At 45.3% G+C, this 27,306-nt stretch overlaps 1 protein-coding gene across 1 annotated transcript; it reads right to left on the minus strand.

Moving 5' to 3' along the window:
* Nucleotides 1-5,134: 5,134 nt before the first annotated feature.
* Nucleotides 5,135-22,655, minus strand: LOC124613241 (chitinase-3-like protein 1). Its single transcript, XM_047141917.1, has 10 exons — nt 22,589-22,655; nt 17,701-17,877; nt 16,684-16,778; nt 16,466-16,597; nt 16,130-16,257; nt 15,919-16,045; nt 15,635-15,820; nt 13,718-13,840; nt 11,341-11,483; nt 5,135-5,411 (listed from the first exon to the last, which is right to left on the minus strand). Exons 1-10 carry the CDS (start codon nt 22,653-22,655, stop codon nt 5,135-5,137), a joined length of 1,455 nt encoding a protein of 484 aa, XP_046997873.1.
* Nucleotides 22,656-27,306: the final 4,651 nt, after the last annotated feature.

Below are 27,306 nucleotides of genomic sequence, written 5' to 3' on the forward strand. Positions count from 1 at the left end.
TGATCGCCATCTTGTCCGATTGGCTGCAGAGGATAGAACAGCTTCGTCCACAGTGTTGGCGCGACTTTGGAGCGCTAACGGGTGTGGACATGTCTGTACTGACGGTTTCGACGCCGTCTCCTGCTGGCTGGCCTAGTGGCACGTGAACGCTGGCACTGGCATGCTGAGTGGGAAAATGTAGTGTTTCTGGACGAGTTCCGCTTTTGACTTGTCCTACAGTGATGGCTGCAAACGCGCTCGACGCCACTGTGGTGAACGTAATCGGGCATACTGCATTGTTGAGCCGCTTATTGGACAAACGCCAAGTAAGATGGTTTCAGCCGCCATTGCCTGTAACAGGCGATCTCGCCTCCTACATCCTGAGGGCAATCTGAACAACTACCGCTACATCAGGGAGGTTTTACAGCTCGAGGCACTGCACGTCCTGCAGGCCTTTCTCATACCACTTACAGTAGGTCAACAGCTGGCAGCATGTGAAAAGAAAGTGCAAGCCTTCTTCGAAGAACAACGGCTACCACTGCATCCCTGGCCTACCCATTCGCCTGAAATGTCGCCCATCGGACATGCCTGAGATATATGAAGATGGTATCTGTTCTTTCGGCCATGTCCTAAAGAACAGATACCATCTTCTGTTAGATAAGGCTCACCGGTCATTGATCTTCTTCAGTGCGGATGCACTCACATTGCTCAAACTCTTACGGGAATCGGTAGATTGACTGCCGCGAGTAATGAGTGTAGTAGAGAGGGGCACTACAAACATAGCGTGTGGACAGTAAGTTGGGAATGTGGGTCTCACGGGGAGCGTGCCATACATAAGTCCCTGCAGTCGCACTTTCCTCTGTGTAGTCGGTGGCTCAGGGTCTGCCATGTAAGCAGGAAATCCCGGGTTCGAGTCCCGGTCGGAGCACACATTTTCAACCTTCCCCATTGATATTTATCAACGCCTGTAAGCACTAATGGTCTGAATTTCGTGCCTGAGATATGGTCGGTCGGCAACTTGTTCGTTCAAGTCCTGTAGCCAGTTGATGCTTTGTGGACGCGCCTACAAACGGCATGGCAGAATATGCCCCAGCGGCATATTCAGGCGGTTTTTGATTTCGTGCAACGACGTCTAATGGCTGTAAGTGGAGCACATGGTGGCTCTACTTCGTACTGAAATACCACATTCACAACGAATGTACAGGTCTATATCAAATCATCTGTGTAGCGCCATGTCTCAAATCAGTGGAATAAAGTTTAATCATAATCACATCTCTCGGTCTTGGTCGTTCACTTTCTCCAAACAATAGGGTATTTTACTTGCATTCACTCTGCACCACCTTTAATAGCCTACAGAAAATTGGTCATTTATTACAAAGCTTGGTAGCGGATTGGAAATAGACAAAGACGTACACGACCTTATTCTACTTTAATCCCTTACATATACACAAAGGAGGGATGGATAACGCTAATTTGGCATGGGAATTTAGCATGAATGGCCTCTTACGTTTAGGAGAATGATGTATTTAAACTGAATCTCCGATCATGCACTCACATGGAGATTCCAGAGAGAGAGAAATTAACAAGAGAGGACAGCCCACCATCCCAAACTATAGTGCCGTGGATTATTCATTTGGTAACATGATTGGTGGGCTTCGATATACTCATGGGCCTGAGATCCTTCCATCTAGGGGGATTACAAGAGAGAAAACATTACATATGCTGAGCGTTGAGTTTAGGGCAATCAGAATTGGAACTATGGCCACCTAGCTGCATCTGAAGGTTACGAAACAGAATTAGTGAAAAATTAACCTTCCGTTTCATAGCAACCACGCCAGTTATTACAAGGTCGTGCTACAAGTCGAATACATGATTTTCAGTTGTGTGCGAAAAACTTGAACTTCACACGCAAAAGTATAGGCAAGTAAAATGAATCACTCCCTAAACTTAAGGGTGCTGATACCACCAGGTTTCAACGCGACCTAACATATAAAACGTCAACCCGACTTGATACCTAACACAACGTTCCATCAGAAACATGTGCACTCAGCGGCAGCCTGTGTCCGAATGTCTCTCGGGAAAAAATTTCACTAAGCTCCGCCCAGACGCATTGTCCAGTGTGTAGGAGGCTAAGATAACCGGGGGGCTGAAAAAGCACCGGCGGACATTGCCCCCAGTCTCCTTCTGAACAGACAAAAATTCCAGAAAGTTCTAGAAGGATCTTCGCGGTATTCTATAGCGCCAATCAAAGGAGTCGATTTTATAAACGGAAGAAAGGCTGGCTTCTGCGGCTGACAGTTGTTCCCGCCAGAAAGGCGCAAAGAAAACCAGCGAACCCTCCCCCCGGCTCACAGAGAGAAACAAGGAAAGCAACTTCCTCTAACTTGAAGCTGTGTCACTATGTTCTCATATAATGTGGGCGACTATACTGGGAGTTAGCGTATTAAAAGGACTGAGACTGTTGGTTCCCATCAAAAGAACAACTTCGCCGGCTGCGAATAGGACTCGCGATCTGAGAGTTCTTCACAGACTTAATTATGTATGAGGGTTGGAACTTTAATAGTGGCAATTATTTATTTACAGCTCGTGCAAAATAGATACATGTTTCAAAGCTTTACTGACCCTCAAAGTAGTCACCAGCAGTGTGTATAACCCGTTGCCAGCGATAAGGAAATCGTAGGATACTCTTAGCAGTGCCATTTGTGTTGGTTGACAGTTCGAGCGGCTCGGTCTATATCAATGTCCACTAATAGGTGTCCGGATACTTTTTATCAAATAGTGTACATCTCAGCCATAATCCGAAATTAAGTTCGTGGGCTTCCGCGGCAAGTGTCAGTTTGAGTAAAGTCACTTTGGGTATTAGGCTGCATCACTATAAACCACTGAAGCAAGTAAACCGCGACGTTTCGAGTGTCTTTGCAGCGTTCCCCTTCAGGGCGACTTAACTGGTGAGTTCTTGAGGTGATCTATTCTATATACCGTATTATTTCATTTGTAAGTTGAATGCTGACGTCACATTTTGGGATACCTTTGGGCAGTGTGGTGTAAAGGTCGCTCTGGAGGAGGGCCTGTATCGAAGTTGCTGTTACAATTTTCAAATCGATTGGATGACACATGCTCTTCCCAGTTTCTGCTCTACTTCTCTGAACTGCAGTTTCTTAGAAGTTCTGCTCAGGGGATGTACTAACCACTAAAGTAAACAACTCATTACTATTATATTAAAACAGTTTATATTTTTGTTCTATTATTATAATCATAAGGATCCGTGGAGCGTTAGAAATGGGGTTGACACCGAATTAAATTGTATGTGTGGGGGGGGGGGGGGGGGAGGGGGAGGGAGGAAGGGAGAGACTATAACAAACTGTGACACCCCCTCCCCCGAAATGAAACTTTTCTATCCTCACCCGACGCGAGAAAACTGAGCAACAGTTGTCATAAGCTTTGCACTGAACATATACCAATGCCGGTTCTGCCCGTTGCGGCCACAGGCGGCGACTGTCGTAGCGAGATATTCATATCCCAGTGTTAGATTTCTCGTCTGTTCAGATTCCTTGAGCGCCCTTTACTCTCTCCAGCGTTTTTACCCGGCAGATCAAGTAACCCAGATTATCCAGGACGCCCTATCGTACTACAGCGACTGGGGAAGAAGGTGTCTTTCTAGCCGCGCGGAGTGGCCGCGCGGTTAGAGGCACCACGTCGCTAATTGCGAGGCCCCTCCCGCCGGAGTTTCAATTCCTCCCTCGGGCATGTGTGTGTGTGTGTGTGTGTGTGTGTGTGTGTGTGTGTGTGTTGTCCTTAGCATAAGTTAGTGTACGTTACTTTAAGAAGTGTGTACGTCTAGGGACCGATGACCTCAGCAGTTTGGTCCCTTATGATTTCACACACATTTGAACATTTTGAGGCGTCTTCTGCTGGGTACCAGGGCACGTGGGAATTCTGGGGAATGAATGGGCTGATCGAGCAGGCAAGGAGGTGTGTCGTGACCGTCAGGTCTTTCAGTGTGCTATCCCCCTGCATGCCCTCACCTCCCTGTTGCGGTACAAAGTCCTGTGTCACTGGGAAGGCGAGTGGCTAGAAGTGACCGACAACAAGCTCCATGTCTTGAAGCCCACAACTCGGCCGTGGCTTACTTACTTCCAGCCACGTCGACGGACGAGGTCCTCCTTACTCGTCTTCGAAACGGCCACAGCCCTATGACCCGTGGATTTTTACTCCGGCGAGGGGACCCTCCGGTGTGTGGTGTTTGTGGCGTGCAGATCACGCTGCACCACATTTTATTGGAGTGAATTTTATTTGCTGACCACGGACTGCAGCGGATTTGCCGGCGGATCTGCAGTCTATTTTATGCCGTGATCAAACAAATGTGGTTCGCGTTTTAAAGTTTTGTGAATTGTCCCACGTTTTTAACAAAATTTTGGGGAGATGTTTTTAAAGTGTCAACAGGATGGCTGGCTCAGCCGAGTTTTTTTGTAAGTGGTCAGCCAGTCACATTTCTGGTCAGCCAGTCACATTTCCCTGTGGTGTTCTTTTCGCTCTTCTATGTTTTGTTCTCCCTCTGTTTTAATTTCTTCATTAACTATCTTGCCTCCTGATTGGTTTTAGTGCATGTGGGAATGCCTGTGCGTTAGAGTAATTGTGTGGTCATTTCGTGTGCATGCGTGTACGACTGTTTTCGTTCTTATCCACATTCGTTTATTTTAGTCATTGTTAGGGCGCTGATAAACTCGCCGTTGGGCGCCCACAAGATCCCCAAACCACACACACACACACACACACACACACACACACACACACACACACACACACACATCTCTGAGTCAGTATCGACGTCCGCTATAGACGGGGATACTGCAGAACCTGATTCCGTGCTCCACCAGGGAGTGAAAGACGTGAGGGAGGAAATGACGGTGACACCAGACATACTCTCTGTGACATGTCGTATGACGTAGCTGTAGAAGCTAGGAACAGGTTCTACACACGGAGTAGTATATATCATAGCTGAGGAAGCAAGAAGCAGCACACCGTTTTCATTATGCAGGAAAGATTTAATAGTCGGTATATGCCGTCTCGGCTACAAGAGGTGTCATTTAAGGGGCAAGGCACTATTTGGTCTACACGGAGTTCTCTACAGCGCGAGACAGCCGGGAAGAGGCTTTCAGCAGGCGACGAGGCTCCTGTAGTTGCAGGCCGACGAAGAAACGTCGAAGGCGAGGTCCCCGGGGCAGGTGAACCTGTGGGCGGTGTAGCCGCTGCCAGAGGCGACGCAGAGGTAGAAGACGCCGCAGTCGCTGGGGTCCCGCGCGTAGCCCACGGAGCTGCAGACGCCGGAGGAGCTGCTGCCACTGCTCACGCTGGTCGCAGAAGACCCTGAGGAGCTGCTGCTACCACTGGAGGCCGAGCTGCTACTCGACGCCCCCGCAGAACTGCCGCTGCTGGCTGCCGAGCTGTCGCTGGAAGATCCGGAGGAGCTGGCACCGCCAGACGCGGAGCTACTGCTGGACGACCCGGAAGAACCGCTGCTCGACCCTGACGTGCTGGAACCCTGGAAAACACGGTGGAAGGGCGAAACACGGTGGAAGAAAGAGCGGCCAGGTCTCTAACTATGTTTTGTACCTGGCTTCCAAATTGGCAAGTTATCCACACATAAAGGCTGTGATGTGGGATCTGAGTGAGGTACTGTCAAGTGGATGGTGCCCCAGGGATCAGTGTTGTGGCCGCTCCTGTTCCTTATTTATACAGGGTGTTACAAAAAGGTACGGCCAAACTTTCAGGAAACATTCCTCACACACAAAGAAGGAAAATATGTTATGTGGACATGTGTCTGGAAACGCTTACTTTCCATGTTAGAGCTCATTTTATTACTTCTCTTCAAATCTCATTAATCATGGAATGGAAACACACAGCAACAGAACGTACCAGCGTGACTTCAAACACTTTGTTACAGGAAATGTTCAAAATGTCCTCTGTTAGCGAGGATACATGCATCCACCCTCCATCGCATGGAATCCCTGATGCGCTGATGCAGCCCTGGAGAATGGCATATTGTATCACAGCCGTCCACAATACGAGCACGAAGAGTCTCTACATTTGGTACCGGGGTTGCGTAGACAAGAGCTTTCAAATACCCCCATAAATGAAAGTCGAGAGGGTTGAGGTCAGGAGAGCGTGGAGGCCATGGAATTGGTCCGCCTCTACCAATCCATCGGTCACCGAATCTGCTGTTGAGAAGCGTACGAACACTTCGACTGAAATGTGCAGGAGCTCCATCGTGCATGAACCACATGTTGTGTCGTACTTGTAAAGCCACATGTTCTAGCAAAAAAATGGTTCAAATGGCTCTGAGCACTATGGGACTCAACTGCTGAGGTCATTAGTCCCCTAGAACTTAGAACTAGTTAAACCTAACTAACCTAAGGACATCACACAGAGCCATGCCCGAGGCAGGATTCGAACCTGCGACCGTAGCGGTCTTGCGGTTCCAGACTGCAGCGCCTTTAACCGCACGGCCACTTCAGCCGGCATGTTCTAGCAGCACAGGTAGAGTATCCCGTATGAAATCATGATGACGTGCTCCATCAAGCGTAGGTGGAAGAACATGGGGCCCAATCAAGACATCACCGACAATGCCTGCCCAAACGTTCACAGAAAATCTGTGTTGATGACGTGATTGCACAATTGCGTGCGGATTCTCGTCAGTCCACACATGTTGATTGTGAAAATTTACAATTTGATCACGTTGGAATGAAGCCTCATCCGTCAAGACATTTGCACTGAAATGAGGATTGACACATTGTTGGATGAACCATTCGCAGAAGTGTACCCGTGGAGGCCAATCAGCTGCTGATCGTGCCTGCACACGCTGTACATGGTACGGAAACAACTGGTTCTTCCGTAGCACTGTCCATACAGTGACGTGGTCACCGTTACCTTGTACAGCAGCAACTTCTCTGGCGCTGACATTAGGGTTATCGTCAACTGCACGAAGAGTTGCCTCGACCATTGCAGGTGTCCTCGTCGTTCTAGGTCTTCCCCAGTCGCGATGCTGGAATGTTTCGTGCTCCCTAAGACGCCGATCAATTGCTTCGAACGTCTTCCTGTCGGGACACATTCGTTCTGGAAATCTGTCTCGATACAAACGTACCGCGCCGCGGCTATTGCCCCGTGCTAATCCATACATCAAATGGGCATCTGCCAACTGCGCATTTGTAAACATTGCACTGACTGCAAAACCACGTTCATGATGAACACTAACCTGTTGATACTACGTACTGATGTGCTTGATGCTAGTCCTGTAGAGCAATGAGTCGCATGTCAACACAAGCACAGAAGTCAACATTACCTTCCTTCAATTGGGCCAACTGGCGGTGAATCGAGGAAGTACATTGCATACTGACGAAACTAAAATGAGCTCTAACATGGAAATTAATCGTTTCCGGACACATGTCCTCATAACAGCTCTTCTTTATTTGTGTGTGAGGAATGTTTCCTGAAAGTTTGGCAGTACCTTTTTGTAACACCTTGTATAAATGATATGCCCTCTAGTATTATGGGTGAGTCTAAAATGTTTCTGTTTGCTGATGACACTAGCTTGGTAGTAAAGGATGTTGAGTGCAACAATGACTCGGTTTCAAGTAGTGCAGTACATGACCTCAGTTCATGGCTTGTAGAAAATAGCCGGCCGACGTGGCCGTGCGGTTAAAGGCGCTGCAGTCTGGAACCGCAACACCGCTACGGTCGCAGGTTCGAATCCTGCCTCGGGCATGGATGTTTGTGATGTCCTTAGGTTAGTTAGGTTTAACTAGTTCTAAGTTCTAGGGGACTAATGACCTCAGCAGTTGAGTCCCATAGTGCTCAGAGCCATTTTTTTTTTGTAGAAAATAAACTAACATTAAATCACGGTAAGACTCAGTTTTTATAGTTTCTAACACACAATTCAACAAAACCTGATGTTTTAATCTCACAGAACGACCATATGATTAGTCAAACTGAACAGTTCAAATTTGTAGGTGTTCAGTTAGATAGTAAGCTGTCGTGGAAAGCCCACGTTCATGATCTTGTTCAAGAAGGATATTTTTGGCTCAGAAACGGGCGGTTCGGGCAATAAGTGGTGTGAGTTCACGAACCTCTTGTCGACCTCTGTTCACGAGTCTGGGTATTTTGATATTGGCCGCTCAACATGTATATTCCTTATTGTCGTTTCTTGTTACCAATATTAGTTTATTTCCAAGAATACGCAGCTTTCACTCGGTTAATACTCGGCAGAAATCAAAACTCCATTTGGATCGGACTTCCCTAACTCTTGTGCAAAAAGGTGTGCAGTATACTGCTGCATCCATTTTCAATAAGCTGCCATTCGAATTCATAAATCTTAGCAGTAATCCACGCGCTTTCAAATCGAAACTGAAGAGTTTCCTCATTCTGTCGAGGAGTTCCTTGAAAAATTAAGCTGATTCTCATTGTATTGCTGATAGCGTTTACTTAAACTTATGGACTGACTTTTTTTCAGGGTCATGAACATTTATTTTTACCTGTTATTACTTTTATGTTTTAAGTTCATATACTGACACGTTTCATGACCTTGGAGATTTGCTCCTCAATTTGGTCCTACGGAACTTGACGTGTAAATAAATAAACAAATAAACCCCTCTGCTTCTGCTTTCTTGTTGGCCAACTAACAGCTTATCTTATATATCTCTTGTTACTAACTATCCCAGCCTTATATTAGAGGGGAAAATGGCTCCGCAAATTTCATAATTATTTACAAGGACCCCTTCTTCCAGTCCTCACCCCAACAACCACTGCTGTTGTCGTTGTGGACTTCAATCTGAAGACTGGTTTGGTGCTCCTCTCCATGGTATCTATTACTTTAAGTATAAAAATCATGTATGCTTGGTGCTCCGCAGCTTTCAGACATTTATTGGCAAATAAACATTTCTAGTGTAGCTCATGGTGTGTAGAAGATGTCCTGTAAGTTTCTCATTTCCTAAACTCATTACTTCAGCTTCGCTTGATTTAATTCGATTACATTCCCCTGCCTTGTCTTACTTTTGTTGCTGCTCGTGTTACAATGTATTTTCAAGCCCTTACACATTGTTTCTGACAGAATTACAATGTCGTCACCAAACTACAAGGTTTTTATTTCTTCACTCTTTAATTCTCTCTCCATATTTCTCTTTGATTTTCTACACTGCTTGTTCAGTGTACAGACTGAATGACATAGGGGGTAGACGACAACCGTGTCTCACTCCCTTCTCAACCACTGCTTCCCCTTCATGTCTTTCGAATCTTACAATCGTTCTTTCTTTTTTCTTCGTGTCCGGAACTGTCATTTTTCGGCCCAATTCTGGGTTAATTCAAAGGCTTGATGCTCACTTAGCCAGAAGTCGTTTAGGGAGCAACGTGCAGGACATTAGGGATGTTACAAGATGTTCCATGTTCTGTATTTCTCTACAGTCGTCAAGTTCTAATAAGCCCCATTCTAAAAGATAAATTTTTACAGAAGCTACACCAGTTGCGATACGGTTTAGCATTTTCCATGACTTGTAGTTTAACTCAACACGACTTGTTGGACCTTATGAAATAGGGTAACCGACAGAGGGTTCATGCAAGTTGTAACTGAGGAACCGATATCTTGATTTTAGTCTTTCTAATCCATAAAGGCTACCGAATGCTGGATGACGCTCATGAAATGTCTTTTTGAACTGCTCTTTATGTTCACGAGCTACGCTGCGAGACACGCGACTGATGAAACCAGAAGCTTGACAGAGCCTTTCCAGTGGAGCGAGCTTCATGCATCGCATGTCTAGCCTACAGGTTTCGGTAAGGCTTATGTCTGTCCTCTTTGCATGCGCCAATCTAGACCAGACAGGTCATGCATACTCAGCTGTGGAAAAACAAAGTGCTAAAGCGGTGGTACTAAGGGCAGTATGTTTGGCGTCTTACTGCCCGTTAGCTTTCTAAGCATATTGTTCCTTGCAGCTACCTATTATTTATGAAAATCAAATAATTTATTATGACTACTCCCTGGTATCTGCATAATTTGTCCCTGTAGTCTGTCTGTGCTACTTTCATATCTTCAAAGAGAGTATTCCAGCCAACATTATGAGTCAAAATTCATTAGAATTGCCATCAGTCAGCCTAGGAAGCCCAGTGTTATGAAGTGGACACGAATATTTGTCGTTTTCGATTATTTTTTACGTCACCCCCTTCCAACTACAACCCGCGCCGCATCCCTGGGGATGAAATGTGAATAATCCTGGACGACTTGGAGCTAGTTCTAGCGAAAGCACTCCCCATCGGACTTAGTATCTGGAAAAAAAAATTATGGATGTAGGACACCTGTAGCACATCTTGGGATGCGGGTGTGTACAGGGGCAGGAGAAGACATGGAAGTCTCCCTTTGGAACGACTGGAGCAATTTCGTCTGTATGGCTTACCATCAAGTGAAACAAAGTCTGTGAGGTAGTCGCCTGTTGCACTGTTAGCAGTGGGTAGGAGGTGAGATAAACGAGCGATCGAAAGCTGCCGGTTCTGGGGTCGAATCCGTAGCTTTTGCTGTTGCTAGGCTGTTTGGTGGCAGCGCTGGTGGCAATTCTTGAATAGGGACAGGTATGGCGATGGCGGTGGAAAGGCGGTGACATTGTGTTAAAAATATGTGGGGAGCAGTTTTAACCACACTCGGTTGAAGTGCCACGTGTTATCTGGAAAATCACCTGCCGTGTGAAATGACTTCCACATTTGGTGTGAGAGAGGCGTTTGGTGGATGGTAACACGGAAATATAAGCGAGCAAGGCAAATTCAGTGCCAGAACCGTAGCCTCAGAGGTCGCGTATGGGTCTAGTAAGCAGTACGGTTACGAGATAGCTATTTTGGAAAAAAAAAAGTTTCATTCAGGCGAAAGCTGCCGGTTCTGGGGTCGAATCCGTAGCTTTTGCTGTTGCTAGGCTGTTTGGTGGCAGCGCTGGTGGCAATTCTTGAATAGGGACAGGTATGGCGATGGCGGTGGAAAGGCGGTGACATTGTGTTAAAAATATGTGGGGAGCAGTTTTAACCACACTCGGTTGAAGTGCCACGTGTTATCTGGAAAATCACCTGCCGTGTGAAATGACTTCCACATTTGGTGTGAGAGAGGCGTTTGGTGGATGGTAACACGGAAATATAAGCGAGCAAGGCAAATTCAGTGCCAGAACCGTAGCCTCAGAGGTCGCGTATGGGTCTAGTAAGCAGTACGGTTACGAGATAGCTATTTTGGAAAAAAAAAAGTTTCATTCAGGGGGTACAACACCAGAATTTAGCTTGCACATGATCGCTGTAAGAAAAAGCAGCGACTCCGTTATGGGTGAGGGCGCACTTACAGCAGACGAGGTGGCGGCCGCCCCCCTGAGCACCTGGTTGATGGTGCTGAGCAGGGGGAAGGTGCCGGCGCCGCACACGCCCTTGAAGTCGTCCGTCTCCAGGCTCCAGATCATGCCGCCGCCCAGGCCCATGTCCAGCACGTACTGCGACTGCAACAACAGCGCGCCGGTGTTAGCGAGTCCGAAAAACAACAGGCAGCGACCGAAACAACGCGGCAACGAAGAACGAGCAGGAGAAGTTGCGAGACGTGTCCTCAAGTCAGACGTGCAAGTCATGTTCCAAGGCGCGCTCATTATTCAGTATACGACAAGCCAGTAACTGTAGCGACGAAATGCGCTAGCGAGTTATTGTCTTCATTAGAGGCGACTCGTAGTTTCCGAACTGAGAAGGGCTGCGAACCATTTACTAATGAAATTAGAATTATATTAATACCTCCAACTGCTGTCGGGCGTTGATATATATCAACGGGGACAGGTGAAAATGTGTGCCCCAACCGGGACTCGAACCTGGGATCTCCTGTTCACATGACAGATGCTCTATGCATCTGAGCCACCGAGGGCAGAGAGGACAGCGCGACTCCAGGGACTATCTCGCGCACGCCTCCCGCGAGACCCACATTCTCACCTTGTATGTCCACACACTGCATTCGTAGTGTCCCACCCCAACACACTCATTACTCGTGGAAGACATTCTTACCAAGTCCCGTAAGAGTTCGGGGAATATGTGTGCATCTGCACAGAAGAAGAAGGTCATGGCCAATATTGCCAGAACTATATACTTATATATATAAGGAGAAAGAAAACTGGCGTTCTACGGATCGGAGCGTGGAATGTCAGATCCCTTAATCGGGCAGGTAGGTTAGAAAATTTAAAAAGGGAAATGGATAGGTTGAAGTTAGATATAGTGGGAATTAGTGAAGTTCGGTGGCAGGAGGAACAAGACTTCTGGTCAGGTGACTACAGGGTTATAAACACAAAATCAAATAGGGGTAATGCAGGAGTAGGTTTAATAATGAATAGCAAAATAGGAATGCGGGTAAGCTACTACGAACAGCATAGTGAACGCATTATTGTGGCCAAGATAGATACGAAGCCCACACCTACTACAGTAGTACAAGTTTATATGCCAACTGGCTCTGCAGATGACGAAGAAATTGAAGAAATGTATGATGAAATAAAAGAAATTATTCAGATTGTGAAGGGAGACGAAAATTTAATAGTCATGGGTGACTGTAATTCGAGTGTAGGAAAAGGGAGAGAAGGAAACATAGTAGGTGAATATGGATTGGGGCTAAGAAATGAAAGAATAAGCCGCCTGCTAGAATTTTGCACAGAGCACAACATAATCATAACTAACACTTGGTTTAAGAATCATGAAAGAAGGTTGTATACATGGAAGAACCCTGGAGATACTAAAAGGTATCAGTAGATTATATAATGGTAAGACAGAGATTTAGGAACCAGGTTTTAAATTGTAAGACATTTCCAGGGGCAGACGTGGACTCTGACCACAATCTATTGGTTATGACCTGTAGATTAAAACTGAAGAAACTGCAAAAAGGTGGGAATTTAAGGAGATGGGACCTGGATAAACTGAAAGAACCAGAGGTTGTACAGAGTTTCAGGGAGACCATAAGGGAACAATTGACAGGAATGGGGGAAAGAAATACAGTAGAAGAAGAATGGGTAGCTTTGGGGGATGAAGTAGCGAAGGCAGCAGAGGATCAAGTAGGTAAAAAGAGGAGGGCTAGTAGAAATCCTTGGGTAACAGAAGAAATATTGAATTTAATTGATGAAAGGAGAAAATATAAAAATGCAGTAAATGAAGCAGGCAAAAAGGAATACAAACGTCTCAAAAATGACATCGACAGGAAGTGCAAAATGGCTAAGCAGGGATGGCTAGAGGACAAATGTAAGGATGTAGAGGTCTATCTCACTAGGGATAAGATAGATACTGCCTACAGGAAAATTAAAGAGACCTTTGGTTCCAAGTTCCTTGGACAACCAAGCGTGGAGGTGTCTTTGCAAGTTTGTTAGACTTAATAAAAGGAAAAACAAGAAGCTCATACATTAACACGGACGTTTTATGGCTATTTAAGTTTTTGGAGGTCACCTGCTCGATACTTCAATTTGACTATGTTATAATAAATGTCTAATTTTTAATGACACAACGTTCAGTGTTTTATATTTAATGCAAGGAAATGTGCAGGTATTAAGTTTAAATACGTTCAGTCTGTGCTTGTCTTATATTCTGAGATACTCAATTTAACCTTGTCTCACGTTTTCTTAATTCTGTGATTGAAGCCATTTAAAACTGAAAATAAATAAACTGAACCACTTGGTGGAGAGTACTGTAACTGGAACTTTTTTTTTCGTGCTTTTACCTTCAGCTTGATGGACTCCTCGTTGTCGTATCCGACCCACTGGTTTCCGCTCACGGCGTATGGCACCTTCTGCTCGTCGTCCCACGTTACTGTCCAGCCGCCCGCCTTGATTTTCTCACATATCTGAAAGAGTGCGAGAAATTCGTGAAACTATTATAAAGCTATTTGATAACGCAATATGATCAATAAGTGGTATTTGACAATGTTAAATCGATAATATTCGTACGATGACGCCACTTACTGTGCAGAAGCTTGCAGAGTATATACACTAAAGAACCAAAGAAACTGGTACACCTGCCTAATATCGTGCAGGGCCCCCGCAAGCAAGCAAAAGTGCCGAAACTCAACGGAGCATGGACACGACTACTGTCTGAAGTACTGCTGGAGGGAATTGACACCATGAATCCTGCAGGGCTGTCCATAAATCCGTAGAGGACGAGGGGGTGGAGCTCTCTTCGAAACAGCACGTTGGCAGCCATAGAATATATGCTCAATAATGTTCATGTTTGGGGAATTTGGTGACGAGTGGAAGTGTTTAAACTCAGAAGAGTTTTCCTAGAGCCACTCTGTAGCAATTCTGGACGTGTGGGGTGTCGCATTGTCCTGCTCGAATTGCCCAAGTCCATAGGAATGCACAATGGACATAAATGGATGCAGGTGATCAGACAGGATGCTTACGTACGTGTCACCTGTCAGAGTCGTATCTAGACGTATCAGTGGTCTCATGTCACTCCAACAGCACACGTCCCACGCAATTACAGAGCCTGCACCAGCTTGAACAGTCCCCTGCTGACATGCAGGGTCCATGGATTCATTAGCTTGTCTACATACCCGTATACGTCCATCCACTCGATACAATTTGAAACGAGACTCGTCCGACCAGGCAACACGTTTCTAGTCGTCAAGAGTCAAACATCGGTGTTGACAGGCCCAGGCAGTCGTCAAAGGTACACGAGTGGGCCTTCCACTCCGAAAGCACACATCGACGGTGTTTCGTTGAATGGTTCGCACGCTGGCACTTGTTGATGGCCCAGCATTGAAATCTGCAGCAACATGCGGAAGGGTTGCACTTCTGTCAAGCTGAACGATTCTCTTCAGTCGTCGTTGGTCCCATTCATGAAGGATCTGTTTCCGGCCGCAGCGAAGTCGGAGATTTGATGTTTTACCAGATTCCTGACATTCACGGTACACTCGTAAAATTGTTGTACGGGAAAATCCCCACTTCATCGCTACCTCGGAGATGCTATGTCCCACCGCTCGTGCTCCGACTATAACACCACGTTCAAATACACTTAAATCTTGATAACCTGCCATTGCAGCAGCAGTAACGGATCTAACAACTGCGCCAGACACTTGTTGTTTTATATAGGCGTTGCCGACCCCAGCGCCGTATTCTGCCTGTTTACATATCTCTCCATATGAATGCGCATGCCTAAACCAGTTTCTTTGGGGCTTCAGTGTATGTAGACATTTATGTGGCTACAGAGAAGCCTTCCTCCACGAAAACAATTCCCTCTACCTGTGGGTTTCTCATTCTTCACCCCTTATATTCATAAAAGCTTTGGTAGGAGTGTGAAGTGACGAAGAGAATAGCGAAGTACAGCAAAACTTTGAGAACCATCTGAAACTAATCAAAATAGTAGCCACAGAGCATTTCGTAAAGGTGTCATCGGATACAAGGTCATGGTTCTGTTGCTACATCTAATTCGGGTGAAATTTCACACTTAGAAGCTTGTATCATCTTAGTCAGAAATTAGTAGTCATTCCTAATGAAGACTGGAGGGAATCAAGTTTTGGAGCTAGTACTGATGATGTGAGACAAGTTGTAGCCCTAGCACTCAACATATGAAGTTTTCCTATTCACAGCTGTCACAAGACTTGAAAGAATATTGGTATAGGAAACTGTCGAGACCAGACCTCATTGTAGCCCATCATGCCGGACTCCATGGTGTACGGCCCACTGGTCCCGGGTCCAGTAGCTGGGGCTCCGACTCCAGTGTTAGCAGTGCTGGCCAGAGTGAAAGTCCTCCCGTAGGTGCCCATACCCAGAATAAGCTTCGCAGGATCTGCACCGTTCTGGATCCAGTAGCGGACGCTGGAATCCTGGGGGTCAAATGGGGACAAGGAATGAGTAGCTATTCCTCACCAAACCCCGTGTAAGTGTCTCTGGGGTTGAAGGGGAGTGAGCGCCAGACACTCACCACGTTCAGCTGCCTCTCAGCCTCCGTCTTGTCAGCGGAGCTGGCGTACAGTGGAGCGTTCTGACCAGTCTTACTGTCCCACGAGCCGTGAAGGTCGTACGTCATCAGGTTGATGAAGTCCAGGTATCTGCGAAGATTAATGTGTTGAAAGTTGTAGTACTGCGTTATAATTAGAAGAATGGAAGCAAGTAAGTGTTCTAGCTCGACATACTTAGACAGTTGAGGCACGTCGTAGGCGCTGCCAATTAGGTAGCGTCCAACACCCACAGCAGCCGACAGGATGAAACCGTGTTTGTCAAACTCTGCTCTCAGCTCCTTGAGCAGTTCAACGTACGCTCTCTGAAAACAATGGAAAAAAACTGTTTACTTCGTCACATGTCAGCTATAACGCAGCTATTAAAATCATTACTAGAGCGATTTGGCATCTGGAGAAGACGATCCTTTTTCGTGCATGCTGCAAAGCTAGAGAAAATTTTTCCATCACATGACGAGATTCTTTAAGTCCTTTCAGAAAATAGCATGTGTGTCAAGACACAAAGCAGCCTACCAGGTCGCCCGGGGAGCCACCACGGTTGGCCGGGTATTCCCAGTCCAGGTCGAACCCGTCAAAACCGTACGTCTTCACAAAGTTCACCACATTCTGCACGAACTTCTGTCTCAGTGCGGCGTTGTTCATAACCTGGAACACACAAGCATACTGCCTAACTCAATCCGCACAAAAATCACACAACTAGGGCATATGATAGTTTTGTGGGCCAAACTTACGGCAGAGTATGTGGCTGACCCTTCATTCCACCCACCAATGGCGACCAGGGTTTTAGTGTTGGACGATTTCAGTTTGTTGAAGCGGTTGTATGCATCTGTTGAAACAGAAGAAAATGTCAACACTTTATAATTAAAAATAAATTTATAGTTTTTTGAAAATTGCATCAGCAGCAGTTGATTTGGAGAGGAATATAGAGATCCAAAAAGTACACGAGTTAGAACCGACCATGGACCTATTGAAATAGTCTCCGAGTACATCTGCCTTGGCCGTAAAATTCAGCTAGGGAAAGAATTTCCATGCAGAAGCATCGGTTCATCCTGACCAACAAGTACGTTTCGCTTACCTCACAAATTGTACAATACCTGTAGCCAAGAAGTAACACCTTCCAGTCTTCATGGATGCCAACATATGGTGCAATAAAATGGTTCATTGGAGACTTCTGGGGCACAAAAGAAACGTTACAAGATTCGAGAAGAGGTCGCTCTATGATATTTAGAGGACTGCCATAACACAGTGATATCAGGTTGGCACAGAACCGACTGAAATGGAAGAATACGAAAGAGGTCCTCATTCAGCAGTGGATGGACGATGGTTAAAGAAGGAAAAGAAGATATCTCTCTTCGTCATTATGCTCGCGGAGTAAGCGTTACCGCTGCAGAAGTTAAAGATTCCTGCCCGTGAAAATGCATAACGCTATTTCAACTGACTGGAGTCGCAGCATGCTGGTGACCTTGCAAATATTAACCAGAGTTCGACTGACCACGAGAACTGCCGGTAGAAATTAAACAGGGTGCACAGTCTAATTGACATATCATTTGATTTAGGCATAAACCGAGCAAAAACGTTGCATAAGGAGAGCTTTCAGAAACGGAAAGAGAGCGAATGGACATCAGTAACTGAAAAAAAGGATATTCGGACATCTGTTAGAATGCCATTCCCTAATACACATGAACGGGTGTACGATATTACTAATATCTGCAGTTGGTATTAGATATGCAAACTGAAATTACACTTACTTTTGCCGCTCGCAAGATCCAGCCATTCGTCAAGAATCCTGACTTCTCCTGCGGAGGTTATTCCAACGAAACTGTAGATCATGTGCGTGCACAGTTCTGGTTTAATGTACTCTATTTCGAATCGTCCGTTTCCATTCCTGTAGGCGGACCAGCTACCGTGATAGCAGACCACCTTTTCTGGAAAATAAAATTACTTTATCAAGTTTACATGGTCTTCGCAGCAACATATACCAAATTTTCAAAATAGGCTAAGTAACTAAGTTAAGTGTGTATATAAAACTTATTTACGAATTTTTAATGTAATAACATGCGTTCTACAATGGCATTCTCTAGTTATCCTAAGGAGGGACGTAGTGATACAAGACTTGTTAACGCTTACAATTAAATCTTGTGCTTTCATAGCCGGTCATATACTGAATGAAGAACATACACGCCAGTTCTGCAGCTTCTATTAGACATCGTCAGGATAGTGGGAAGCTCAGAAAGAGATTTGACATCACCAAAACTATACTCAGCGGTCTTGTTCTGCCTGTTTCCCTTTCTATCCAACGACGGTGATCCACCAATAGTAGCCAGAAGTATTTTACCCAGTAGTCCTACTTCTTCGGCATGAGGCGGAAAAACTCCCTTTTATACGTGAACACGACACTGGTCTTTGACTGTATTCAGCTGTCGTGAACACCAGAATATCCTGAAGAAGATCCCAGCAGAGAGATCGAAACGTCGTTCTTGTAGCAGAAATATTACGCGACCTAACAATCTAGAAGATTTTACTTTCAATTAATAGAGCAAGTCTGACAGTAGGCCTGCAAATCAACTAAAATAATTTATAAGGAACACACTGGTAGTAAGACTGTACATGTTAACAACGATGTCATTGAACTAGTTGACAATGCTCTGTGTTTAGGATGTCTGCGACAGTAAATGACAATGAATGGATGGAAAGACAAATATACAGGGTATTCAAAAAAAGTATCGCATACTTTGAGAGGTGGTAGCATTCATCGAAACAAGAAAAATAAGTCCAATAAACATGTGTGCAGAACTGCATACTTTCCGAGATAAACACATGTTTATAGGAAGGGATGTGCGACGCTTGGTTGCAGATATTAGAACAGTCGTTGCATTGACGCTTCATGAAATGTGTCGGTAGGGTATTATGATGTCTTACCCACATTACTCCACCTACCATAAGGTGGTCTGCTGTCAGTTGTGTGGTTCGAGTCGTGTTATAGGCTATGTTAGTTTTCGTCGTGTTTGTGTGCCTTATTGTGCAGTACCGTCAACCATGGGTACGTATCATAGTGTTTTACCTTCTTCCAAACACGATTCACTTACGTATTTACTGTGATCGCGCTGTTTGTACGTACAAATGGTGTAGTACATTTACATTTTCCGTCTTCCACCACTTGTTAGCAATTGAAGCCTACTACTCAACAAGTGAAATGCAGGCTATGACATTTTGGTATGGTTTAGCAAATACACTCCTGGAAATTGAAATAAGAACACCGTGAATTCATTGTCCCAGGAAGGGGAAACTTTATTGACACATTCCTGGGGTCAGATACATCACATGATCACACTGACAGAACCACAGGCACATAGACACAGGCAACAGAGCATGCACAATGTCGGCACTAGTACAGTGTATATCCACCTTTCGCAGCAATGCAGGCTGCTATTCTCCCATGGAGACGATCGTAGAGATGCTGGATGTAGTCCTGTGGAACGGCTTGCCATGCCATTTCCACCTGGCGCCTCAGTTGGACCAGCGTTCGCGCTGGACGTGCAGACCGCGTGAGACGACGCTTCATCCAGTCCCAAACATGCTCAATGGGGGACAGATCCGGAGATCTTGCTGGCCAGGGTAGTTGACTTACACCTTCTAGAGCACGTTGGGTGGCACGGGATACATGCGGACGTGCATTGTCCTGTTGGAACAGCAAGTTCCCTTGCCGGTCTGGGAATGGTAGAACGATGGGTTCGATGACGGTTTGGATGTACCGTTCACTATTCAGTGTCCCCTCGACGATCACCAGTGGTGTACGGCCAATGTAGGAGATCGCTCCCCACACCACGATGCTGGGTGTTGGTCCTGTGTGCCTCGGTCGTATGCAGTCCTGATTGTGGCGCTCACCTGCACGGCGCCAAACACGCATACGACCATCATTGGCACCAAGGCAGAAGCGACTCTCATCGCTGAAGACGACACGTCTCCATTCGTCCCTCCATTCACGCCTGTCGCGACACCACTGGAGGCGGGCTGCACGATGATGGGGCGTGAACGGAAGACGGCCTAATGACGTGCGGGACCGTAGCCCAGCTTCATGGAGACGGTTGCGAATGGTCCTCGCCGATACCCCAGGAGCAACAGTGTCCCTAATTTGCTGGGAAGTGGCGGTGCGGTCCCCTACGGCACTGCGTAGGATCCTACGGTCTTGGCGTGCATCCGTGCGTCGCTGCGGTCCGGTCCCAGGTCGACGGGCACGTGCACCTTCCGCCGACCACTGGCGACAACATCGATGTACTGTGGAGACCTCACGCCCCACGTGTTGAGCAATTCGGCGGTACGTCCACCCGGCCTCCCGCATGCCCATTATACGCCCTCGCTCAAAGTCCGTCAACTGCACATACGGTTCACGTCCACGCTGTCGCGGCATGCTACCAGTGTTAAAGACTGCGATGGAGCTCCGTATGCCACGGCAAACTGGCTGACACTGACGGCGGCGGTGCACAAATGCTGCGCAGCTAGCGCCATTCGACGGCCAACACCGCGGTTCCTGGTGTGTCCGCTGTGCCGTGTGTGTGATCATTTCTTGTACAGCCCTGTCGTAGTGTCCGGAGCAAGTATGGTGGGTCTGACACACCGGTGTCAATGTGTTCTTTTTTCCATTTCCAGGAGTGTAGATATAGCCTGTGAGCCCGTGCTCTCTACGTTCACAAATATCCACAGTGCAGAGAACCCTCTGATAAACTGTTCGGCAGACTTTTCTAGCCTCTGAGGGACACAGGTACCCTTGCACCTCGGAGGACTGACAGTGGAAGGCCCCTCACAGTCCGCACGGCTGACATGGAAGAGCGTGTGCTACGTATGGTACAAGAAACCCCTAGGACCAGTGTGCGGACGATTAGCAGCAGCAGAAGGCGTGTCTCACTCTCTTATCTCTGGGGTACTTCATGAACAGCTGCTGTGCCCATATCATCTGCAGCGGGTTCAGGCCCTCAGGCCACAGGATCATCATAGCAGACGCCAGCTCTGGCAATGGCTGTTGCAGAAGTGTGTCGCAGATTCACTGTTCACATCCAACTTTTTTTTTTACCGATAGATAGCCTGGGGAGGTTTTTGATAAAATGGGTATGGTTTTGAAATCTAAGAAGATGTATGAAATCGGCAGTGTTAAATTCTTGTGCTTACAGTTTCATAAGAAATTCAATTGGAAGGAGCATACGTAACACAGAATTTCTGAAACGGCTAAACAAATCTCTGTTTCCAAATCCGCTGTTGCCAGACATAGGTGATATGACATTAAAAAAAATCTGATATAATTCCCATTCTTGCATTCCACAGTATCATGTGGGATCATTATTTGGTTAATTCATGAAGCCAAGCTAAAAGTCTTCAGAGGCCAAAAGCGTGTACTACGAATCATTTGCGGTGTGAACTCAAGAACGTACAGCATAGGCTTGTTCAAGGAACTGGATATACTACCTACTATTGCTTCCAGATTGATTTATTCGTTAGTGAAATTTGTTATAAATGATATATCCTTTTTTTTTTTTCAAAACAGCAGCTCAGCTCATATACTAACTACTGTTGCTTCCAGATAGATTTATTCGTCAGTGGAATTTGTCATAAATAATACTCGTATATCCTTTTTTTCAAAACAGCTCAGCCCATGTAATCAGTGTCGAAATAAGCATAATCTACACTTTATTCGCGCACACACATTTCTAATAACTTTCCAGCAGCCATACAAAGTTTAGCTGCTACTAGAGCTCAGTTTAATGGGAGTCTTAAGGACTTATTGATGTCCGAATCCTCTACAACGCAGGAATTTTTTTTGTAGGAGCAACAGCTCTATTTATTACTGATAATATCAAATACGTACGTAAAATCTGCCGTGTGCACATCTTCAGTTCAGTAATCTGATCAATAGTAAATGTGTTCTAAGCCGCTTTGTGTTTCATGATGCGTGGCTATAGTAGCCTGAAAAATTGTCTTATGCACCGCAGTATATATACATTTACTGGTCTGTAAAAGCTTCTCATCACCTCTTAAATGAAAATAAGTTTCTAATTTTTTTGAGTTATTCCGTATCCATGAGCACGCATGGGATATGTGGAAGATACATAGCACATCTCTTTTTTTTTAGATTATCGCTATGTACTCTTGTTTTATGACATGTGCTACGTCCCTGAGCATCGTCTCACTATGAATCTACAGAAAACACTGTAGATCTAATTTCGATTAATGTATCGTCGACCCCATGTGCAACACACTGATCTCAAGACGACCATTATAGACGTCAAAACTGGTAATGTACAGTAAAAATATGATTGTCCTTTGGTTAAAAGTTACTTTAAAAGTCATGGTCTGGTCCAAACGATGAAAATATCGTACTTCTTGTGGAGTGTAAGTAAAAGTAAAAAAAAAAAGTAACTGTATATAAATATTTAGATTTGGTGTGTTCAGACTGTAGACTTTATCAGTTGACGTCTTGTATCGATACAACGAAACAGAAACATTAGTCCTTTTTGAATGGCTTGGTTTGTGCCTATTAATAAGTCTTTATTAGACAGATTGCATGACTACTCATCCTTAAGCGCCGGACGCGAGAAATCACTACAGCCGTCTAATATAAATGAGAAACCAAGTTGTATCACTCACTCTCGTCGGCGCCACATATGTTGAGAACACCGAGCAGCAGCAGAAATCCGGACAGAATGGGCGACATCTGTGAAAAGAGAGTTTCCAATTTCGTGAATTTATATTAGAGAAAAAGAAGTACACTACTGGCCATTAAAATTGCAACACCACGAAGACGACGCGCTAATGAAGCGATATTTAACCGACAGGAAGAAGATGCTTTTCAGAGCACTCACACAAGGTTGGCGCCGGTGGCGACACCTACAGCGTGCTGACGTGAGGAAAGTTTCCAAACAATTTCTCATACGCAAACAGCAGTTGACCGGCGTTGCCTGGTGAAACGTTGTTGTGATGCGTCGTGTAAAAGGAGGAAAAATGCGTACCATCACGTTTCCGACTTTGATAAAGGTCGGATTGTAGCCTATCGCGATTGCGGTTTATCGTATCGCGACATTGCTGCTCGCGTTGGTCGAGATCCAGTGACTGTTAGCAGAATATGGAATCTGTGGGTTCAGGAGGGTAATGCGGAACGCCGTGCTGGATCCCAACGGCCTCGTATCACTAGCAGTCGAGGTGACAGACATCTTATCCGCATGGCTGTGACGGTTCGTGCAGCCACGTCTCGATCCCTGAGTCAACAGATGGGGACGTTTGCAAGACAACTACTATCTGCACGAACAGTTCGACGACGTTTCCAGTAGCATGGACTAGCTCGGAGACCATGGCTGCGGTTACCCTTGACGCTGCATTACAGACAGGAGCGCCTGCGATGGCGTACTCAACGACGAACTTGGGTGCACGAATGGCAAAACGTCATTTTTTCGGATGAATCCAGGTTCTGTTTACAGTATCATGATGGTCGCATCCGTGTTTGGCGACATGGCGGTGAACGCACATTGGAAGTGTGTATTCGTCATCGCCATACTGGCGTATCACCCGGCGTGATGGTATGGGGTGCCATTGGTTACACGTCTCGGTCACCTCTTGTTCGCATTGACGGCACTTTGAACAGTGGACGTTACATTTCAGATGTGTTACGACCCGTGGCTCTACCCTTTATTCGAACCCTGCGAAACCCTACATTTCAGCAGGATAATGAACGACCGCATGTTGCAGGTCCTGTACGGGCCTTTCTGGATACAGAAAATGTTCGACTGCTGCCCTGGCCAGCACATTCTTCAGATCTCTCACCAACTGAAATCGTCTGGTCAATGGTGGCCGACCAAAGGGCTCGTCACAAAACGCTAGTCACTACTCTTGATGAACTGTGATATCGTGTTGAAGCTGCGTGGGCAGCTGTACCTGTGCACTCCATCCAAGCTCTTTTTGACTCAATGCCCAGGCCGTTATTACGGCCAGAGGTGGTTGTTCTGGGTACTGATTTCTCAGGATCTATGCACCCAAACTGCGTGAAAATCTAATAACATGTCAGTTCTAGTATAATGTATTTGTCCAATGAATACCCGTTTATCATCTGCATTTCTTCTTGGTGTAGAAATTTTAATGGCCAGTAGTGTAATTTCGGTAAGGTTAGAAGTGAGCTCTATTCAAAAACTTCATGAAATTTATCAACAATGTTAGGGAAGTTTATCGATCATAAGAAACGGTGATCATCGATTATTCGTCAGTGACTATGTGCTGTCATACATGGCATATTGCTAACATGCTGTACTCGCATTTGTCAGAGCAGGGGTTCAAATCTATGTCTGCACTGGAACATACACTCACATATACATTTTACACACAGCTTTTAGCAGAAATATTGAATCAAGAACGATTTTTTTAAATGGACCGTTGTATGACTGTCAGGACGGGCTCAGTGATGTACCGCTATTTATAAAATGGGCAATGTCGTGACTGACTGACTCATCATCGCCCAATCGAAGCCGCTCATGATAGAAATTCAAAATTTGGAGACGGTGTTGATCTCATTCCGTAGGCATCGTTTAAGAAGGGATCTTTCGAAATTCTAGCCCTAACAGGGTGAAATAGGGGATGAAATGTTTTATGAAAATATTTCATTATGAAAGCAGTTTTAAAACTAAAAGTATGAAAATCCGAAATTTGCTTCTGGGTCGGAAATAAAAAAAATTTCGCGTTTCAGTGTTTTTGAAAATGCAACCCCTAACGGGGAAATAGGGCTTGACTGATTCATCTGACTCATTATAGCCCAGTCCGAAATACTAAGGACAGAAACTTGAAATTTGGAAAAGGTATTGTTCTTATACCGTACGTTTAAGAGGGAATTTTTCGAAATTGCGCCCATAAAGGGGTCAAATAGGGGTTGAAAGTTTTTTTTTTTTTTAATATGTCACTGTTAAGCTACAACTATAAAAATTGCTATTCGGTTTCTCGGTCATAAATAAAGAAATATGTATTTCAGCATTTCTGAAAATTTAACAACTATGTGGGATGAAATAGTGGGTGAAGGCCTGTTTCAAAATCAATCATTATTAAAAAAACTCCTAAAGGATTTATAAAGCTACATCCACTAAAATTGGTATTTAACGTCTCGGTTTCAAAGAAAAAAAACATGTTTCAGTCTCTTTGGAAAATCAACCCCAATGGGAGTAAAATAGACGATGAAAATTTTTATGGAAATATTTCATTACGAAAGCATTTTTGAAACATAATCCCTGAAAATTTGTATTTGGCTTCTAAGTTACAAATAAAGAAATATGTGTTAAATGATTTTTTTTTAAATCCAACCCATAACGAGGTGAAATAGTGGAAGCACATTGTTATGAAAATATTTCATTATTTTAAATATATTTGAACCTAAATATATGAAAACTGTATTCGACTTCTAAAGAAATAAGTGTTCAGCGATGAAAGGTTTTATGGAAATATCACCACATGAGCTCAAAAGGCTGGTTTAACAAAGACCTCCTACTCCAGCTAGCAGAATCGCCTATGGCCTTAATTAGCGTGAAAAGTGTAGAAAATATTGCTATTTGCGAACAATATAAAAATTCGTTTAAAGAAAAACAAAAAAATCTTATCAGGCCATAAAGTCCACGTGAGCAGAGCAGCGGGCGCCAGGCTAGTCAATACATTCCGACACTTAGGCACATACAGCACTTCAGAATTGCTTGTAAGGCCGAAATTGGACAGTCGTGCAAAATTAAATAAAGCAAATACGTGCAAACAAAAGCCGAGGGATATCCACTGCATTGTCCTTCAAGTATCGTAAAATATGTGACGAATGTGCTGAAATTGTGAGGCAAGGAGGTTCGAATTGGCTGTAGCGCTTGCTGCGTGTTCACTGCTCAAAACAAAATGTGATTAGAATAATGCGTGGGGCTCATTGTCACACATCTTGAAGGGATCTGTTTAAAAAGTTAGGAATTCTTACAACAGCCTCACAGTACATTTACTCAGTAATGAAATTTGTGCCGGCAGTTGTGGCCGAGCCATTCTAGGCGCGTCTGGAACCACGCGACTCAACAAATTCATAGGTCCCCATGTGTACTAACATATGTCGACAACGTTATTTCTTTCACAAAATAAAAGGGGTGTTACGTATGTATAAAGAGTGTTACAAAAAGGTACGGCCAAACTTTCAGGAAACATTCCTCACACACAAAGAAAGAAAATATGTTATGTGGACATGTGTCCGGAAACGCTTACTTTTCATTTCATTTTATTACTTCTCTTCAAATCACATTAATCATGGAATGGAAACACACAGCAACAGAACGTACCAGCGTGACTTCAAACACTTTGTTACAGGAAATGTTCAAAATGTCCTCCGTTAGCGAAGATACATGCATCCACCCTCCGTCGCATGGAATCCCTGATGCGCTGATGCAGCCCTGGAGAATGGCGTGATGTATCACAGCCGTCCACAATACGAGCACGAAGAGTTTCTACATTTGGTACCGGGGTTGCGTAGACAAGCGCTTTCAAATGCCCCCATAAATGAAAGTCAAGAGGGTTGAGGTCAGGAGAGCGTGGAGGTCGTGGAATTGGTCCGCCTCTACCACTCCATCGGTCACCGAATCTGTTGTTGAGAAGCGTACGAACAGTTCGACTGAAATGTGCAGGAGTTCCATCGTGCATGAACCACATGTTGTGTCGTACTTGTAAAGGCACATGTTCTAGCAGCACAGGCAGAGTATCCCGTATGAAATCATGGTAACGTGCTCCATTGAGCGTAGGTGGAAGAACATGGGGCCCAATCAAGACATCACCAACAATGCCTGCCCAAACGTTCACAGAAAATCTGTGTTGAGGACCTAATAGCACAATTGCGTGCGGATTCTCGTCAGCCCACACATGTGGCGGTGAATCGAGGAAGTGCAGTACATACTGACGAAACTAAAATGAGCTCTAACATGGAAATTAAGCGTTTCCGGACACATGCCCAAATAACATCTTTTCTTTATTTGTGTGTGAGGAATGTTTCCTGAAAGTTTGGCCGTACCTTTTTGTAACACCCTGTATAAAGATGGTTGCACTAAGCCCAACTAACGCCTAGGAGAAGTACGTCACCGGTGTGAGGCACAGATTTTACACGTCTTACACAGACTGCCACAAAATTTCAGCGTCATCGGGGTGAACAGACGAGAGACGACTTACCTCGCAGCCGTTGGGGTGTGTCTTCGGAGCACTGATGTGCCTGCCAACCGATTCGAGCTGCTTATATACACCTCGAGGGCGGATGTGCGGATCATACGCGATCAAAGCGGCGCGGCGTTTATGGCGGGCAAGTTTACCTACCCTACTGAGGTTTGCCG

Source organism: Schistocerca americana, chromosome 4, assembly GCF_021461395.2.
Source record: "Schistocerca americana isolate TAMUIC-IGC-003095 chromosome 4, iqSchAmer2.1, whole genome shotgun sequence".
In the NCBI taxonomy this organism is placed as follows: Eukaryota; Metazoa; Arthropoda; class Insecta; order Orthoptera; family Acrididae; genus Schistocerca; species Schistocerca americana.

What these genes read in the sequence shown, in the direction of transcription:
- LOC124613241 (XM_047141917.1), bottom strand. Translation starts at nt 22,655, where the DNA reads ATGTCGCCCATTCTGTCCGGATTTCTGCTGCTGCTCGGTGTTCTCAAC. An exon ending in GGTCAGCCACATACTCTGCC is followed by an intron (nt 16,598 to 16,683) that starts GTAAGTTTGGCC and finishes TGTGTGTTCCAG; the next exon opens with GTTATGAACAACGCCGCACT. An exon ending in GTGGCTCCCCGGGCGACCTG is followed by an intron (nt 16,258 to 16,465) that starts GTAGGCTGCTTT and finishes CATTGTTTTCAG; the next exon opens with AGAGCGTACGTTGAACTGCT.